The sequence below is a fragment of the Microchirus variegatus genome, assembly GCF_963457635.1.
Source record: "Microchirus variegatus genome assembly, chromosome: 21".
Classification (NCBI taxonomy): domain Eukaryota; kingdom Metazoa; phylum Chordata; class Actinopteri; order Pleuronectiformes; family Soleidae; genus Microchirus; species Microchirus variegatus.
The window spans coordinates 10,162,185-10,180,387 of NC_139822.1; the positions used below are offsets into that span (position 1 = coordinate 10,162,185).

The following is an 18,203-nucleotide window of genomic DNA, read 5'->3' on the forward strand; positions in this document are numbered from 1 at the left end:
TGTGTGTGTGTGTGTGTGTGTGTGTGGTGTGTGTGTGTGTGTGTGTGTGTGTGGTGTGTGTGTGTGTGTGTGTGTGTGTGTGTGTGAGTGTTGAAGCCTTGTTCATACTCGCCGGGGCCTAAAGTGATGTCATATCCTGTGTCGTGTCGGGTGCATGAGCTACAAAAAGTGTCGCGGCGCTAAGACGCAAACCTCTGAATTATTGTAACTTTTCATTTCATGACCTTATATTATGGGATGTTTGTCCTAATACACAGAGAAACACACAGAGACAGACAGTCATTTTGAGACCAATGTGAGTGATATGAGGAAAGTTGTTGTTTGCTACTGTTGCTAGGCAGAGGATGTTTACAGGCAGCAAAAGTTGAGTATTTTGGTTGTTCGCCCCCTGCTGTTGTGGCGGTTAATGCAACTGAGTATATATATAACACCTCCGTACATACTTATATGGTCACGAGGCGTCTGCTGAGTATGAACCACAGTCATCAGTCTGTTCTCATTCTGACCTCACCGATGACCTCACCGATGACCTCACACGTGAATGTTCAGTGGTCACAGCCACAAACTGCTCGGTGGAAAACGGCGACTGTGACCACGACTGTGAGGACTCTGAAGACGGAGAAACAAGAAGCTGCAGCTGTTTGAGTGGATACAAGCTAGAGGACAACGGGAGGACATGTGTCCCTACAGGTGAGTGTGTGTGTGTGTGTGTGTGTGTCACTCAAAACAACCTGAGTTTGTCAGCAATCTGAAGTTAGTAAACCACTCACTCTCTCACACCAAAGTCACTCTCTCTTGTCCCTCTCTCTTGTCTCTCTCTCTCTCTCTCTCTCTCTCTCTCTCTCTCTCTCTCTCTCTCTCTCTCTCTCTCTTCTCTCTCTCGTCCCTCTCTCCTCTCTCTCTCTCTCTCTCTCTCTCTCTCTCTCTCTCTCTCTCTCTCTCTCTCTCTCTCTCTCTCTCTCCTCTCTCTCTCTCTCTCTCTCTCTCTCTCTCCTCTCTTTCTCTGTCCCTGCAGGTCCCTCGTCTGTGGACAGCTGTTGATTGGCAGGTCGTCTTACAGTAAACAGATGGACGGTCTTCTTCCGTGGATGGTGGGAGGAGAGGTGGGGAAGAAAGGAGAGAGTCCCTGGCAGGTAAAATAAACACATCGTCCCTGGTGTCTGACCACAGGACAACTCCTGTGTGCTGTGATGTTAAAATCACTGGTTTACCAAATGGACTTTGGTGCAGGGAGAGTGAGTGATTTTGATGTGAGAGAGTGAGTGACTTTGGTGTGGGAGAGTGAGTGACTTTGGTGCGGGAGAGTGAGTGACTTTGGTGTGAGAGAGTGAGTGACTTTGGTGTGGGAGAGTGAGTGACTTTGGTGTGGGAGAGTGAGTGACTTTGGTGTGGGAGAGTGAGTGACTTTGGTTCGGGAGAGTGAGTGGTTTACAAACCTCAGTTTAACACTGAGATAAAGATCATGTGCTGCAGACGTCAGCAGGGGGCGCTGAAGAGTCCCTGTGTGTTGCAGGTTCTGTTACTGAACGCTCGAGGACGTTTTCACTGTGGTGGCGTCCTCATCACTGAGAGCTGGGTGCTGACGGCGGCGCATTGTCTGGATAACAGCCTGAGGTTTAAAGTACGACTTGGTGAGAGGGCGTGTGTGTGTGTGTGTGTGTGTGTGTGTGTGTGTGTGTGTGTGTGTGTGTGTGTGTGTGTGTGTGTGTGTGTGTGTGTGTGTGTCAGTCTGTGTGTGTGTTTCTGTCAGTCTGTGTGTGTGTGTCGACTCGGTGAGGAGGCGTGGCCAAAAAAAAAGACTCAAATACAGTCGGACGTGTTGTTAAAGTGGGTGTGGTTTATTAACCTGATGTGTGTGTGTGTGTGTTAAAGTGGGTGTGGTTTATTATCCTGATGTGTGTGTGTGTGTGTGTGTTAAAGTGGGTGTGGTTTATTATCCTGATGTGTGTGTGTGTGTTAAAGTGGGTTTGGTTTAATAACCTGATGTGTGTGTGTGTGTTAAAGTGGGTGTGGCTTATTAACCTGATGTGTGTGTGTGTGTGCGTGTTAAAGTGGGTGTGGCTTATTAACCTGATGTGTGTGTGTGTGTTAAAGTGGGTGTGGTTTATTAACCTGATGTGTGTGTGTGTGTGTGTGTTAAAGTGGGTGTGGCTTATTGACCTGATGTGTGTGTGTGTTAAAGTGGGTGTGGCTTATCAACCTGATGTGTGTGTGTGTGTGTGTGTGTTAAAGTGGGTGTGGTTTAATAACCTGATGTGTGTGCGTGTGTTAAAGTGTGTGTGGTTTATTAACCTGATGTGTGTGTGTGTGTTAAAGTGGGTGTGGTTTATTAACCTGATGTGTGTGTTAAAGTGGGTGTGGTTTATTAACCTGATGTGTGTGTGTGTGTGTGTTAAAGTGGGTGTGGCTTATTAACCTGATGTGTGTGTGTGTGGTCAGGTGACTACGAGCGTCTCAGAGATGAAGGCACAGAGGTCACGCTGAAGGTCGTCAGAACCTTCAAACACCCGGACTACGACGTCAGGACGGTGGACAACGACATCGCTCTGCTGCGCCTGGAGACGCCGGCGCGTCTGTCCGACTACATCGTCCCCGTGTGTCTCCCGGGGCGACGGCTGGCCGAGCGAGCGCTGCACCTGAACGGCACCGTCACCGTGGTAACGGGCTGGGGCAAAGAGGACCTGGACAGCTCCAAGTTCAGCTCGGCGCTGAACGTCATCAAGGTTCCTCTGGTGGAGCCGAGCGTCTGCAGCCAACACATGTCCAACAACATCAGCCACAACGTCCTCTGCGCCGGCGTCCTGGGCCAGAGGAAGGACGCCTGTGAGGGGGACAGCGGCGGACCCATGGTCACCCTGTACCGCGAAACCTGGTTCCTGGTGGGTCTGGTCTCCTGGGGCGAGGGCTGTGGCAGAGAGGACAAACTGGGCGTCTACACCAAAGTGTCCAACTACAACCAGTGGATCAGCTCTGTGCAGGACGACTGGGACAGAGGACGCTTTAATCCAGACCTTTAATCCAGACCTCTAATCCAGACCCTTAATCCAGACCTCTAATCCAAACCTTTAATCCAGACCCTTATTCCAGACCTTTAATACAAACCCTTAATCCAGACCTTTAATCCAGACCCTTAATCCAGACCCTTAATCCAGACCTTTAATCCAGACCCTTAATCCAAACCTTAAATCCAAACTCTTAATCCAAACCTTTAATCCAAACCTTTAAACCTTTAATCCAAACCTTTAATCCAGACCTCTTATCCAGACCTTTAATCCAGACCCTTAATCCAGACCCTTATTCCAGACCTTTTATACAAACCCTTAATCCAGACCTTTAATCCAGACCCTTAATCCAGACCCTTAATCCAAACCCTTAATCCAGACCTTTAATCCAGACCTTTAATCCAAACCCTTAATCCAGACCTTTAATCCAGACCTTTAATCCAAACCTTTAATCCAGACCTTTAATCCAAACCTTTAATCCACCTCCATCAGTGTGGTCTGGTAAACCTGGTCCTAAACATCAAAGTCATGTGACTCAAGTTTGAAATAAAGTCCATCTAAACTCCATGTGTGTGTGTGTGTGTGTGTGTGTGTGTGTGTGTGTGTGTGTGTGTGTGTGTGTGTGTGTGTGTGTCAGCATGTGTGTGTGTGTGTGTGTGTGTGTGTGTCAGTGTGTGTGTGTGTCAGTGTGTGTGTGTGTGTGTGTGTGTGTGTGTGTGTGTCTTCAGCTCCTCTTCATATCTCTTCAGTTGAATCATGAATCCTGGGTTTGGTTCAATGACGTCACAAACTTTCTTCACTTTCTGAGCAAGAAGAAAAACAGAAGAGTGAGTGTTTGACCTCTGACCTCTGACCTGACCCCTGACCTCTGACCTCTGACCTGTATGGCGTCCGTCAGCGACAGTCTCCCGTGCTTCATGAGGTAGGCGATGCAGACGGCGGCCGAACGGCTGCGTCCGTTCTTGCAGTAGACGACGCTGCGACCTCCGACCTCCTCCTCCCTGTGGATGGCGTCGGCGCAGAGGTCAAAGTGGCTGTAAAGGTCAGAGCCGGGGTGGTCGTAGACCGCCACCTGCAGCTTGGCGACGGCGGTGGCGGCGGACGGAAACGGCTGCCGTGTGGTCACGTTGATGCAGAGCGTCACCGCCTCCTGCTGGATGAGCTGGTCGGTGCAGGCGGAGCGAGCGTTACTGATGAACAGAGCGTCGGTGATTCTGCACAACTGAAGCATCATCACTGTGGTCTTCTTCTTCTTTGAGGACGTCACATGATCAGAAACAAAAAAGTTTATAAACCACTCACTCTCCTGCACCAAAGTCACTCACTCTCACACACCAAAGTCACTCACTCTCCCACACCAAAGTCACTCACTCTCTCACACAAAAGTCACTCACTCTCTCTCACCAAAGTCACTCACTCTCCCACACCAAAGTCACTCACTCTCCCACACCAAAGTCACTCACTCTCTCACACCAAAGTCACTCACTCTCTCTCACCAAAGTCACTCACTCTCCCACACCAAAGTCACTCACTCTCACACACCAAAGTCACTCACTCTCCCACACCAAAGTCACTCACTCTCTCACACCAAAGTCACTCACTCTCTCACACCAAAGTCACTCACTCTCTCTCACCAAAGTCACTCACTCTCACACACCAAAGTCACTCACTCTCCCACACCAAAGTCACTCACTCTCTCACACCAAAGTCACTCACTCTCTCTCACCAAAGTCACTCACTCTCCCACACCAAAGTCACTCACTCTCTCACACCAAAGTAGCTCACTCTCTCTCACCAAAGTCACTCACTCTCCCACTCCAAAGTCACTCACTCTCCCACACCAAAGTCACTCACTCTCCCACACCAAAGTCACTCACTCTCCCACACCAAAGTCACTCACTCTCTCACACCAAAGTCACTCACTCTCTCTCACCAAAGTCACTCACTCTCCCACACCAAAGTCACTCACTCTCTCACACCAAAGTAGCTCACTCTCTCTCACCAAAGTCACTCACTCTCCCACACCAAAGTCACTCACTCTCCCACACCAAAGTAGCTCACTCTCTCACACCAAAGTCACTCACTCTCCCACACCAAAGTCACTCACTCTCTCACACCAAAGTCACTCACTCTCCCACACCAAAGTCACTCACTCTCTCACACCAAAGTCACTCACTCTCCCACACCAAAGTCACTCACTCTCTCACACTAAGGTCACTCACTCTCCCACACCAAAGTCACTCACTCACTCCCTCTCACACACACACACACACACACACACACACACACACACACACACACACACACACACACACACACACACACAGACAGACTCACATTCAGTCGATCTTCAGCTTCTTCTCTGTGTGGATCGGTTCAGTGTTCTGGTTCTCAGACACACACACACACACACACACACACACACACAGAGCTATATTTACTGCACTGACTCTCACAGATAACATGCTCTGGGTCCTAACGCTGCCCAGATTCATCGCACAGCGACTACTTGATCGATAAATGTACCTTCAGTCTTACGAACTGGACCTTTAAACGTCATGTTTTGTTCACACTTTTGTACAAAAAAGAAAAATCACAAATTTACAGACAATACAAGAGACGTCAGTGTCATGAGATGAGAGTGAGTGACGTCAGCTGACTTATAATAATAATAATAGTAATAATAAAAATAAAATAATAACAGCAAACAGAGGTAAATTAAACACATTTGATACGTTTTTCACCATTATTATTATTATTATCATTTATTATTATTTTGTATTATTTTTTTTTATTAATAGCATTAGTATTATCATTATCATCATCATCATCATCATCATCATCATCATCATCATTATTATTATTATTATTATTATTATTATTATTATTATGTCATCGAAACGGATTTCGGTGCCTTCGCACATGAAGCGGAACAAAAAAGCGTCTCTCCCGTCGCCGCACGGACCAGTGAGGCACGGAGCGGAAGTGCCGGCACGGAGCGGAAGCCGTCGTGTTTGTGTTTGTGTTAGCTTAGCCGCGGAGCAGCATCATGTCCACAGTGGACAGTGTGAGAGCGTTGGTCACGCGGACACTGACCACTGCTGTCCAACACATACACACACACTTCACACACACCGTGGCACTGCGCGAGCGCGAGCGTGTGCGCGAGGACGAGCACGAGCGGCGACTGTTGGAGACACAGCTGCTGAGGACCGGTGAGACACACACACACACACACACACACACACACACACACACACACACACACACACACACACACACACACACACACACACACACACACACACACACTCTGTTACTGTTTTTTTGTGTCAATGTTTATTTGTTGTTGACGCAGTTGTTTTATTAGTAGCGACGGCGCCACCTGCTGGTCGTACCCCTGCTAGTGCTAATAATAGTCATTTCAGTCGTTGGTAGCTATTAACTGCACTTTTAGTAGCTACAGTAACAGTAGTTTGTGGTTGTTAGATAGCTAGTTATCGGTATTGTTCAATACTGGAGTTTGTGACGTCATTATCAGTCGATAATAGAGTTTTCGACATCGGTATCAGTTAATACTGGGGTTTTTGACATCAGTATCGGTCGATAATAGAGTCTGTGACATTGGTATCAGTTGATAATAGAGTTTGTGACATCGGTATCGGTCGATAATATAGTTTTTGACATCAATATCGGTCATTAATACAGTTTGTGACATCAGTATCGGTCGATAATAGAGTTTGTGACATCAGTATCGGTCGATAATAGAGTTTGTGACATCGGTATCCGTCGATAATATAGTTTGTGACATCAGTATCGGTCGATAATCAAGTTTGTGACATCAGTATTGGTCGATAATAGTTTTTGACATCAGTATCTGTCAATAATACAGTTTGTGACATCGGTATCATTCGATAATCGAGTGAAAAGTGGTATCGTGCCATCCTTAGCCCATATCTGATTATTACCTTCAAAGCCAGTATCGTCTGATCCCGATAATGTGTCAATAATATTGTTCGTCTCTAATTTGGTATTGTATGTAAATGCAAACAGATAATCAGCAAAATGTTAGGGCCAAAAATATATCGGCATCAGTTATCAGTCAAAATCAGTGTCGCTCTTTCCTTTGTTTCCTGTGTTTGACCAGACTGTCCACAGCAGCAGGTCCATAAGGAGGAGGAGGAGGTGGAGGAGGAGGAGGACCAGGAGGTGGAGGAGGACAGAGGACCTGTGCAGGTGAAAGAGGAGGACAGAGATCCTGAGACACGAGTGCTGAGTCACTGTAACGCTCAGACGGAGTTTGTCCGACAGCGACTCAGCGCTGCTGTCGAACAACTCTTCACCGTCCTCAGAGAAACTCTGGCCGAGTGCGAGGACGACGTGGACGGTCAGCGACGGCGCCCCCTGCTGGACGCTCTTCAAAAACCTGAGCTGAAGGATACAAGTGAGTCAAACAACCAGAGCCCAATGTTCCGACTATGATCGTAGTCTGACTAAGGTTGTAGTCTGACGATGGTCATACTCTGACTACTTTCGTAGCCTGATTAAGTTCGTAGTCTGATGACGGTCGAAGTCTGATTAAGTTCATAGTCTGACTAAGTTGGTAGTCTGACTAAGTTTGTAGTCTGACTAAGTTTGTAGTCTGATGACGGTCATAGTCTGACTAAGTTTGTAGTCTGATGACGGTCGTAGTCTGATTAAGTTCATAGTCTGACTAAGTTCGTAGTCTGACTATGGTTGTAATCTGACTATGTTTGTAATCTGACTATGTTTGTAATCTGACTATGTTCGTAGTCTGACTAAGGTCGTAGTCTGACTAAGGTCGTAGTTTGGCTAAGGTCGTAGTTTGGCTAAGGTCGTTGTTTGACTAAGGTCGTAGTCTAACTAAGTTCGTAGTCTGACTATGGTCGTAGTCTGATGACGGTCGTAGTCTGAGGACGGTCGTAGTCTGACAAAGGTTGTTGAACACAGTCAGATGGTTGTAGTCTGACTCAGTTCATAGTCTGACTAAGGTCATAGTCCATAGTTTACATCTTTTAATTCTTTGTGTTTATCTAGATTTAACTCTGTAAATATGACAAACAGTTCAGTCCTGTTATATCATCACATCATGTCACATGACTGACCTGTTTTCCTGTTTCCTGTGTCCAGAGCTCCAGCAGCAGCACCGTGTCTGTAAAGAGGAGGAGGAGGATGAAGAGCCTCCACGGGTCAAAGAGGAGCAGGAGGAGGAGCCGTGCAGCAGTCAGGAGGAACATCAGCTGGTGGTGAAGCAGGAGAACCACACCTTTACGCTCACGTCGTCAGAGATCCACGAGCAGCTCAGCGTCGCCGTCGACGAGGCGTTCAACGTCCTCCAGAGGTTCTTCGTCGGCTACGAGGAGGAGATCAGACGTCAGCGCGGACTGACGGACGACGTCTGGAAGAACAAGCTGCTGAGGAGCGGTGAGTGAACACAAAATACAGACCATAATATTCAATCATTTGTTTTTTACTCAACCATCGAATACCAGGCTTAGACTCAGAGGCTCAGTCACTGTGGCAGCGAAAATCACATCAAATCTGTGGGTACGGACTTAAGGTCGTAGTCTGATTAAGTTCATAGTGTGACTAAAGTCGTAGTTTGTAGTGTGATTAAGGTCGTAGTCTGATTAAGTTCGTAGTTTGTAGTCTGATTAAGTTCATAGTGTGACTAAGGTCGTAGTTTGATTAAGTTCGTAGTCTGATTAAGTTCGTAGTTTGTAGTCTGATTAAGTTCGTAGTCTGACTAAGGTCGTAGTTTGTAGTCTGATTAAGTTCGTAGTGTGACTAAGGTCGTAGTTTGATTAAGTTCGTAGTCTGATTAAGTTCGTAGTTTGTAGTCTGATTAAGTTCGTAGTCTGACTAAGGTTGTAATCTGACTATAGTCATAGTCTGACTAAGGTTGTAGTCTGACTAAGGTTGTAGAACATAATCAGATGGTCGTAGTCTGACTAAGGTGGTAGTTTGACTACTTTGGTAGTCTGACTAAGGTCATAGTTCAGAAGAACACATGAAGTTAATGTGTCTGTGTCTCTGTGTCCAGAGCTTCAGCAGCTGGACGTCTGTGAGGAGGACCACGTGATTAAAGAGGAGCAGGAGGAGGAGCCGTGCAGCAGTCGGCAGGAACGTCAGCAGGAACGTCTGCAGGAACGTCTGCAGGAACGTCAGCAGGAACATCAGCAGGAAGGCACCTTCACGTCCGCTCCTGGTGACCCAGAGCAGACCGCAGGAAGTGACCCCGCTCCAAAGAAGCGCGCCCACGCCGGCGCAAAGTCCTTCACGTGTGACACGTGTGGGAAAGCGTTCGGGCGCAAGTACCTGCTGGCGTCGCACGTGAGGACGCACACGGGCGAGAAGCCGCACGCCTGCCAAACGTGCGGGAACCGGTTCAACCAGAAGTCGGCGCTGACGCAGCACATGAGGACGCACACGGGCGAGCGGCCGTACGTCTGCAAGACCTGCGGCAAGACGTTCGGCCACACGTCATCGCTGCGCGCCCACCAGCGCACGCACACCGGCGAGAAGCCACACGAGTGCCAGGTCTGCGGCCGCCGCTTCGCGCTGCCCGAGCTCTTCGTCCGCCACGCGCGGGTCCACACGGACGAGCGGCCGTACGCCTGCGCCACGTGCGGCCGGGCGTTCAAGCAGAGCACGTCGCTGACCGTCCACCTCAGGACACACACGGGCGAGAAGCCGTACCTGTGCGGCTTCTGCCAGAAGGGCTTCGTGGACAAGTCGGGGCTGAACGCTCACCTGAAGATCCACCTGGGCGAGAAGCCGTTTGGCTGCGTCACGTGCGGGAAGTTTTTCCGGAACAGTAATCAGCTGAAGATCCACACCAGGATCCACACGGGCGAGAAGCCGTACTCCTGCAGCCGCTGCTCAAAGACCTTCAACCAGATGTCGTCGTTTCAGAAGCACGTGGAGACGCACGGACACGCCTACTGCACGTTTGTGGGAGACACTGCAGACTCCGCCCAGTCATCGTCGTGGGAGACGTGACGGAGCGTGGATATATCTATATTCTAATATATGTATAATGACATTTTAGATCAGGTCACATGACGATTAAGTATCTGTGATTTGACTGAAAATCATCAGATTTATTATATTAAATATGATTTTTTTTTTTTTTTTAATACATGGAATCAACACAATCATATTCTTTAATTTTATTTATATTATTTGTGTTGTGTGAGACTTTAACCACATTTAGAGTCACAATGAACCTTAAGTAATCTGGTGTAATCTGAATGCTAAAATTATCAGATTATTATATTACACTCAATCTGGAAAAAAATTCACAAAATGAATCCGACTACGAGAAGAAAAATAGTCTGATTGCACCAGCGAGGTAATCTGAATACATTTGCTAGCGTAATCCAACTGTCCACTGAAATAATCTGATTTAATCAGATAATCTGATCCATGCGTTAGTGACGACAACAAAGACAACATAAAGGAAGTGATTTTTATTGTCGGCTGAAAAGTCGTCACATGCGCGTGATGTCGAAGCAGAGAATCATCGATGTTTGATTCGAAACAAAAACAAAGACGAGCTGAACAAAGTGGACACAGTGTTTCTGTACAAGTCCAAATATTCTACATTATTTACTATTATTTTACAGCTGATTACATTGTTATTAGTACAGCAGGTACACACACACACACACGCGCACACACACTCTCGGCCGCCCGCCGCCTGTGCTCCGACTTCTCGCAAACTCACGTTTGTTTGTTTTTTTCGCAAACAATTAAAAAAAAAAAAAAAAAGCTAATTTAAAGGTAAAGTTCATGGTTTTTATTATAGGGAGGAAAAAAAACACGAACTGTCCCTTTAACAAAAATCAAAAAGGTGCTTTATGTGGTTTTATCGCGCTAGCGCTGTCGCAGAGTCAAACTCGCTTCCGAAGGGAAACGATGGCGCCCCCTAGCACATGATCAACAGCCGTTTCCTGCTTTTTAATCATAATTCTTAATAACCCGATAAACGTCACATATTTACGGTAACGCTTTCTTTAATCTTTTAACGTTTTTAAGGACTCCACGTCCACCACACTTTGCCGTTTGTTCGCGATCTGCACTTTCGCCACAAGGTGTCACTAATTCTCCTTTTCTAACTAAAAGGTCCGACTTGTTTATCGCAAAAGGTTTGAAAACGATTTGATAACATTTCTGCAGAATAGAAATCAACTGTACGTGTTTTTATTTTTAAGTGTCAACTCTGCAGAAGCTCGGAGTCACCACTAGGTGGTGCGGTTCTTCAGCTTCGCGAAGAAAACGCGTCGGTGATGAAGCGTTTTACACTTTAAATTAAGACTTTTTAGCTTGGTTTCGTTTTTTTTTTTTTGCGATCTACAGCGAATCCTTGCGTATTTTTTTCGGATTTCTGCTCGGACATCGCAGCGCGATACAGGCGATGCAATCCCGCCGTGGAAACGTACAACAGATTGCGCGACGTTAGCTTGTGATACGTTATTAACTTAAGATGAAAAAAAAAAAACAGAAGCGGAAGTTATTAATTCCTACGCGACACTGGCGCGTCGCCAGCGGCGGCGACAGAGAGCGAGGTCGAACGCGCGACGACGGGACAGCGGCGATTTGCGGGTGTGAGAGGAAGGACGATACGTCCACGACGCGTCGTCTCGCGTCTCTCTCGGGACGTCAGAGTCATGCAGTTAAAGACGAGGAAACACGATGAAGACGGAAGCGTTGACCTTTGACCTGCGGCTGCGTGACGATGACCCGCGGATGCTGAAGGGGGCGCCGCGCCGGGGTTCAGCGGTGATCAGGAGTGATCCATGGGTTCGGTGGAGCCGCTCTGTCCGGCCTCCTGACTCTCCATCATCTCCTCGGGCTCCTCCTCTTTCCCGCCCGCCGAGGTCGCGGCTGCGGCCGCCGTTTGACCGCCGCCTCGCTGCTCGTGGCCGGCTCCGCCCCCTGCCGCCGCGGCGCTCTGCTGCTCCCTCAGGTGGCGCTCCATGGACGCCTGGATGGAGGAGACCATTTCCTGCAGCTTCCTCCTCTGCTGCTCCATCAGGTCGGGGTCCAGGCCGCGACTGTCCTTGGTGGTGACGAAGCCCGGCGCCATGCGGACCAGCTCGCGGGTGGCGTCCTCGGGGATGTCCGACAGGTCGGGCGGCCCTCTGGACACGCTGGCACTCAGGTCCACGCCGCTGCTGTGCTGCCGCGTGATTGGCCGGTGTTCCGGCGGGGAGGAGCCTCCGGCGCTGCCCAGGGAGTGACCCTTGCCCTGGAAGGCGGTGACGTTCTGCAGCGGCTCCTTCTTGCGCACGACGCCGCCGCCGCCCAGCTTCAGAGCGCTGCCACCGCCACCGTGCGACGGACTGCCCTCTCTGCTGCCCCTGGTGGCCGCCTCGGCGCGCAGCTGCACCAGCGCCTCCTTCACCAGCTCCTCCACGTCCGGGCCGACGGCGAAGTGACCGGCGGCGTCCACGCAGAGCTCCAGGCGCTGCTCGGCCGCGTTGAAGACGAACGTCTTTCCCGTCAGGTGAGGCAGCGTGCAGTGTTTCCCGTCCATCAGACCTGAAACAGAGGCCACACCCCCTTCACTACCTGTCCGTTAACGCAATTAAGTCATTCAATTATTATTCGTGATGTTACAACGGGTTGAGGCTCCGCCCCTAACACAATGATCGTGTGAGTAACTCGTTAAATATTTAAATATGGTGGTGACGATGTTGTTTGAAACAAACGTACCCATGTCTTTCTTGACGATGTTGAAGAAGACGCCGCCCTGCTGGAATAAGTGCGGAAGCTTCTTGGCGTACGACCAAACGTCTTCACCTGGGAAAAAAAAACGAAATAAACAAATGAATTCACGGCGACATAAAGACAGGGGGCGCTCACAGTCAGGTTTGTTTCACAGTGTTTTATTGACCATGATTATGACGGTGTGTGTGTGTGTGTGTGTGTGTGTGTGTGTGTGTGTGTGTGTTTGTGTTTGTGAGTGGACACCAGGGGGAGCCATTGTGACCCACTGAAGAATCAAAGATGGAGTCAAAGTCCAGACTTTGCTGTTTTTGTTTGTTCATCTGTTTATCTGAGCACAGCCGCGACCTTTGACCCTGCTGGCAGGTGAGGACACACACACATTCACACACACACACACAGAGGGGGCGTGGCCTGCTTAATAAAAGGTTACTTTACATTTACATTAATGTGGTTTTGTGCTGAATTAACGATTGTAAAACACTCACTCTCACACACCAAACCTCATAGAGAAAACCAGTGATTTAAGCTCACAGGGACACAGGAGCTGCTGGTCCTCTGCTGCCTCGTGTGGTCACTTTGTGTCACTGAGTTAAGTCTATATTAAATATTTTGAAAGCTGAATTTTAGTGATGGAGGCAGCAGTGGATCAACAACTCCTGTGAACTCCTGTGTGCTGTGATGTTAAAATCACTGATTTACTCTATGGACATTGGTGTGGGAGAGTGAGTGACTTTGGTGCGAGGAAATATTCAAACTCAAGGTCTTAGTGACGTCTCACCCATCAGCGTTGCTAGGAGACAGAGGGAGGATATCTCCAGGTCGATGCTGTCCTGCAGGTCCCGGCTGCTCGTCCTGCCGGATGCCGCCACACCGTCCTCGCTCTTCGCCGCGTGCAGAGCGGAGTGCGAGCTGGACGGCGCCGTCGCGGTGGAGGTGGCGGCGACGGCGGGGTCCTTGTTGTCCTCGGGGCCCCTCAGTACCTCCACCGTCACCCTGTCGCCGTGCTGCAGCGCCACGGGCTCGTTCTCCTCGCCGTCCCTCGGCGCCACCAGCTCTCTAGGCGGGAAGCCGTGGCGTATGCACTGCTGCGCCGGCGGCACGCCAAACTGGTCGGCGACGCTGGTCTGCAGCTCCGAGAAGGTGGTGTGGACCTGCAGGGTGAGCGTGGCCTGCCGGCCGTCGCTGGTGCTGACGCGGATCTTCTTCTCCTTGCTGGACGAGGAGGAGGATTTGGTGGGCGTGGCCGGAGCGGAGGTGGAGGAGGAGGTTTCTGGGGACCTGCCAGGGGAGGACGACGGCGTCCGGCCGCGTCCTCTCTGCTCCTGCTTCAGTTTGTCGGTGAGTCGCTTCTGAGTGACGGACGCCTGCTCGCTGATGTTCTGCTGGACGCTGCGCTCGGCCCGGCTCATCGTCAGCTCCTCCTTGTGCAGTGTCTTTGCTTTCTGTCCCGTCAGGATGATCTTTGTGGGCGGCTGAGGATCCGCCGCCGGCCGGGGCTCCGCCGCGTCGGTCAGGCGCTGGACGTGAGCCCCGTCGATGGACACTGGGTTGTACTCGTCCGGGTTCTTCTTGGCAGTGTGGTGCAGGATGGTGTTCACCACCTTCTGCACCAGGATCTCGCTGCCGAACTCGCCCGGGAAGTGTTTGGTGACCAGCTTCATGGCCACGTCGTACACGTTGCTGTTCAGCGCAACGTCCGCCTCGTACTGGAACCAGTACACCGTCTCTCGCACCACGCGCCCTCCCCACTCCAGCGTGATGGGGAAGGCTTCGGGAAGGTTGTCGTATTCCTTCCCCTCCCAGTAATGCTTGAAGCCACACCCGCACTTGCCCCCCTGCGAGCGGGTGTTGGTTCTGTCCCCGTCCAGGTAAACCACCGACCCGTCACCGCGGATGCGACGGACGGACGTGCCGTGGCACCAGTTGCAGGTGCTGAGGGAGCTGAGCTTGTAGTCCGGGACGAGCTGGTCCCTCTGCGGGTCGTACGAACACACCACGTTATTCAGCGGGAAGCTGTAGTTCTTGTCCGGCCGCAGCTGACCGTGCGTGGACTTGGCCAGGTTGTAGAGCTTCCCGCCGGGAAGCAGCCACTCCTGCAGGACGTGCAGCTCGGAGAGGGCGCCGCAGATGAGGCAGCGGTGCAGCCGGCTCTCCACCACCGACCTCTTCGCCGCCTCGATCACCTCCTCGGGCTGGATGCCGATCACGCCGGTGCGCCTGTACACGTACTGGTGCACGTCGGCCACCAGCGACGGATGGATGCTGTGCTTCTCCATGAACACCTCCTCCATGGCGTTGACCAGTCGCATCAGATACTTGTCCTGCAGGCTGCGCTCGCCGCCGATCACGCAGCTGCCGTCCACCTCCAGCTTGATGTACTTCCTGATGAGCTCCTGCGGGACGCCCCACGCCTTGGGCAGCAGCTGGGCCGGCAGCGTGGGCAGCGTGGTGTTCTTGATGCCCACCAGGGGAATGTAGTGGTTCCTGCCCGAGCTGCTCCAGGCGATGCAGATGGGCTTGTTGAGTTTGCCGTCTTTCCCCTGACAGCGCTCCTCGGCCACCAGGCCGGGCAGGAAGGTCGCCGAGTAATCGCCAGAACTCCTCATTCCACTCAGGGAGTCGAGCAGGACGATGGGACGGTGGAGGACGTTGGCCAAACCGAATATGTGGATGTTGCGCAGTCCGAGCGGCACGCCCTCCGGTGGCACAAAGAGGGGGTCGCACTCGTTGATGATGTCCTCCCACTCTGCGGCGTCGATGAAATCCTGGAACAGGGCTTTGTAGCGTTCCAGGTTCTGCTTGAAGTTCTGCTTGAGGTTCTCCCTGAGCGCGTGCCAAAACAGTTCCCTGCCCACCAGCGCCCTGGACACGGCGTGGACCAGGCAGTGCCCGTCGCCGTCCACGTGCACCGGGATGAGACACTCCCTGTTCCCGTTGGCCTTCTTCACCTCCTCCAGGGTGTCGTGGAGGTAAAGGAGGCTGCCGGACCGGTCCTTGCCGTAGCCCATGGTGGACACGTGGTCCGGCTCGATTAGGAATGCTCGGTCTCCGAGGAGCGAGCAGTCGAACATCTCGCCTTGGTTCATGTCCCGCAGAAGCTTGGCCTTGCCTGTTTGTTTGTCCATGCCGTACCTACGTTTGACATAAAAGACACGTTTTAATACCACCGCTTTTTTAACGTGACAAACTAAAAACAAACACATCATTTGAATGTTACAGCGTTTATAAACTCTTAAATATTTAAGTGCACACTGAACCTTTAAGAAATCTGTTTTTCACCAAATGTTGTAAAACAAATTTCCAAAGCATTGTTTTGTTCAGGATAACGGTGTCAGGTGACATTTATATAATCGCGAATATACGGCGACGACGGTACGACATCTTATCTGGAAATAACGTGACAATTTCTCGTTATGACGAGCAAACATCTCATCTCGAAATAACGTGATAGTTTCTCAAAATACCGTGATAGCTTCTTGAAATAACGTCAAAACATCTTGATCTCGAAATAACGCACCAGTTTCTCGAAACAAGGCGTTAGTATCTCGAAACAAGGCGATAGTATCTCGAAACGCGATAGTTTCTCAAAATAACGTGATAGTTTAGTTTCTCGAAATAACGTGCTAGTTTCTCGAAATAACTTGACAATTTCTCGTTATAACGTCAAAACATCTCATCTCAAAATAACGTGCTAGTTTAGTTTCTCGAAATAACTTGACAATTTCTCGTTATAACGTCAAAACATCTCATCTTGAAATAACGTGCTAGTTTCTTGAAATTACGCGCTAGATTTTTCCAAATAGCGCAATAGTTTCTAGAAATAACGTGCTAGTTTCTCGTTACAACGTAATATGGAGCACCCCACTTTTTAAGTATGTGTGGCAGCAATACTCGTAGAAATCTGAAAATGAACCAGAAAACAACTATCGCAATAATATCGTGAACCGCACCGGCTGTGCGCGGGATAACCGCGGCGCGAGACGTTGACGTGGTCACGTGTTTCCGCGCCGTACCTGCTGAGGACCGGGGACAGCAGCTTGCAGTGGTAGTTGGACAGTCCCATCACCTTCACCAGCTCCGTCCCCTTCTTCGGGGCCCCGGTGACGCCGAGCAGCGCGTTCCGGAGCAGGTTGTGGAGCACGACATCCGGGTCCGTCACCTCCTCGACGCGGAGCAGGTTCCGCTGCTCGTGCCGCTGTCCGCACTCGGTGCACTCGATGCTAACGGAGCCGTGAGCGGGGAAGAAGAGCCGAGCCTGACACTTGGGGTCCGGGCAGGTTCCGCACAGAACCCGCTTGTCTTTCTTCTTGGAGCTCTGGAGCAGCGACATCATGTCGGGTAGGGAGAGAGAGGGGGGGGCGGGAACGTGTTCGCGAGCTTTCACAGAACCATGGCGGTCAGAGTTCGGTGACACCGGAGCCGCGAGCGACGCTTTTTCGGACCAAAATATGAGAAGAAGAACAACACGGAAGCGGCGGTGTTTTTTCGGCTGCTGCTTTGAACGTGAGACGCTGTGACGCCGCCATGTTGTGGGACTTGTAGTTTCCGCTGCGTCGCGGCGTCGTCACGTTCTCCTCATCTCGCGATCGTTCGCCGCGTTTGTTCTTCTTTTCCGCGTGTGTTTGTGTCTAAAAAACCCCGTTTGCCGGTTACCGAAAGCCGCAAACGCTGGCGCGCGGTTAACGCGAGCAACGAGACAAGTGCCGCGAACTGCAGCTCCCACAATGCAACGCGCCACAGCGACGTTTTTTTTTCTTGTTGTGTCAGGAAGTGGAAGGACGCTGACGTCAGAGCCTCTGACTCGGGAATTTTAAAGGAAATTTAAACAAAAATAAAACTTGACTGTAATCTACGTTTTTTTCACACATTAATTTTGTTATTGTTGTTAAAAACAATTTTGTTATTGTTGTTAAAAATAATTTTGTTATTGTTGTTTAAAAATATTCAAATTAACTGACGTTTGCAAACGGCTCACTTTAAGGACATCAAAGTCCACTGGAGTGTAATTAAAGGAATTTAGGCTTTTCACTTTAATAATAAAACTGGTGTTTAACACATATATAACACTAATTGAATTAAAACAGGAATATGTTTTTATTAGTAGAACTTTGTCGTCCACCGTGGTGGAAATGTGTATAAATGCAATCATAAAAGGAGTGTTTTTAAAAATGAGAGGAGAAAACAGCGAAACGACTGTTCAAAGATAAAAAAGTGAAGTTAAAAACATTCGCACTTTGAATCAGAGCAGCTTTTCACTGCAGCCACCAGAGGGCAGCAGAATAAAAGTTAACTTTATTCTTTACATGTTACATTTCGCAGACGCTTTTATCCAAAGCCGCTAACAATAAGTGTATTTTTTACATTTAGGTACAAACAAAAGCAAGAGCTAAGTGAGTGGTTCATTTGAGCTAAAATCACTGGTTTTCTCTATGGACTTTGGTGTGA

At 49.8% G+C, this 18,203-nt stretch overlaps 4 protein-coding genes across 5 annotated transcripts; 2 read left to right on the plus strand and 2 right to left on the minus strand.

Annotated features, from left to right (window-relative positions):
* Positions 1 to 573: 573 nt before the first annotated feature.
* Positions 574 to 3,017, plus strand: proca (protein C (inactivator of coagulation factors Va and VIIIa), a; the record flags this gene model as incomplete). The annotated part of the gene is made up of 4 exons (XM_083908212.1): positions 574 to 710; positions 1,035 to 1,133; positions 1,514 to 1,631; positions 2,440 to 3,017. The coding sequence occupies exons 2-4, from the start codon at positions 1,068 to 1,070 to the stop codon at positions 3,015 to 3,017; spliced, it is 762 nt and encodes a 253-aa protein (XP_083764338.1). The 5' UTR covers positions 574 to 710; positions 1,035 to 1,067.
* A 660-nt stretch (positions 3,018 to 3,677) lies between these two features.
* Positions 3,678 to 5,418, minus strand: dusp28 (dual specificity phosphatase 28). 2 transcript variants are annotated; one of them, XM_083908213.1, is made up of 3 exons: positions 5,340 to 5,418; positions 3,883 to 4,254; positions 3,678 to 3,805 (listed from the first exon to the last, which is right to left on the minus strand). In XM_083908213.1, the coding sequence occupies exons 2-3, from the start codon at positions 4,234 to 4,236 to the stop codon at positions 3,686 to 3,688; spliced, it is 474 nt and encodes a 157-aa protein (XP_083764339.1). In that variant the 5' UTR covers positions 4,237 to 4,254; positions 5,340 to 5,418; the 3' UTR covers positions 3,678 to 3,685. The 2 variants fall into 2 exon arrangements, with proteins under 2 accessions (XP_083764339.1, XP_083764340.1); XM_083908214.1 differs by having other exon boundaries at positions 3,883 to 4,251; positions 5,340 to 5,397.
* Positions 5,419 to 6,051: 633 nt separating this feature from the next.
* On the plus strand, positions 6,052 to 10,124 carry LOC310942591 (uncharacterized protein; the record flags this gene model as incomplete). The annotated part of the gene is made up of 4 exons (XM_083908002.1): positions 6,052 to 6,217; positions 7,150 to 7,446; positions 8,154 to 8,447; positions 9,067 to 10,124. 4 exons carry the CDS (start codon positions 6,052 to 6,054, stop codon positions 10,023 to 10,025), a joined length of 1,716 nt encoding a protein of 571 aa, XP_083764128.1. The 3' UTR covers positions 10,026 to 10,124.
* A 373-nt stretch (positions 10,125 to 10,497) lies between these two features.
* On the minus strand, positions 10,498 to 17,161 carry vcpip1 (valosin containing protein (p97)/p47 complex interacting protein 1). Its single transcript, XM_083907916.1, has 4 exons — positions 16,772 to 17,161; positions 13,537 to 15,890; positions 12,744 to 12,830; positions 10,498 to 12,569 (listed from the first exon to the last, which is right to left on the minus strand). Exons 1-4 carry the CDS (start codon positions 17,089 to 17,091, stop codon positions 11,812 to 11,814), a joined length of 3,519 nt encoding a protein of 1,172 aa, XP_083764042.1. The 5' UTR covers positions 17,092 to 17,161; the 3' UTR covers positions 10,498 to 11,811.
* Positions 17,162 to 18,203: the final 1,042 nt, after the last annotated feature.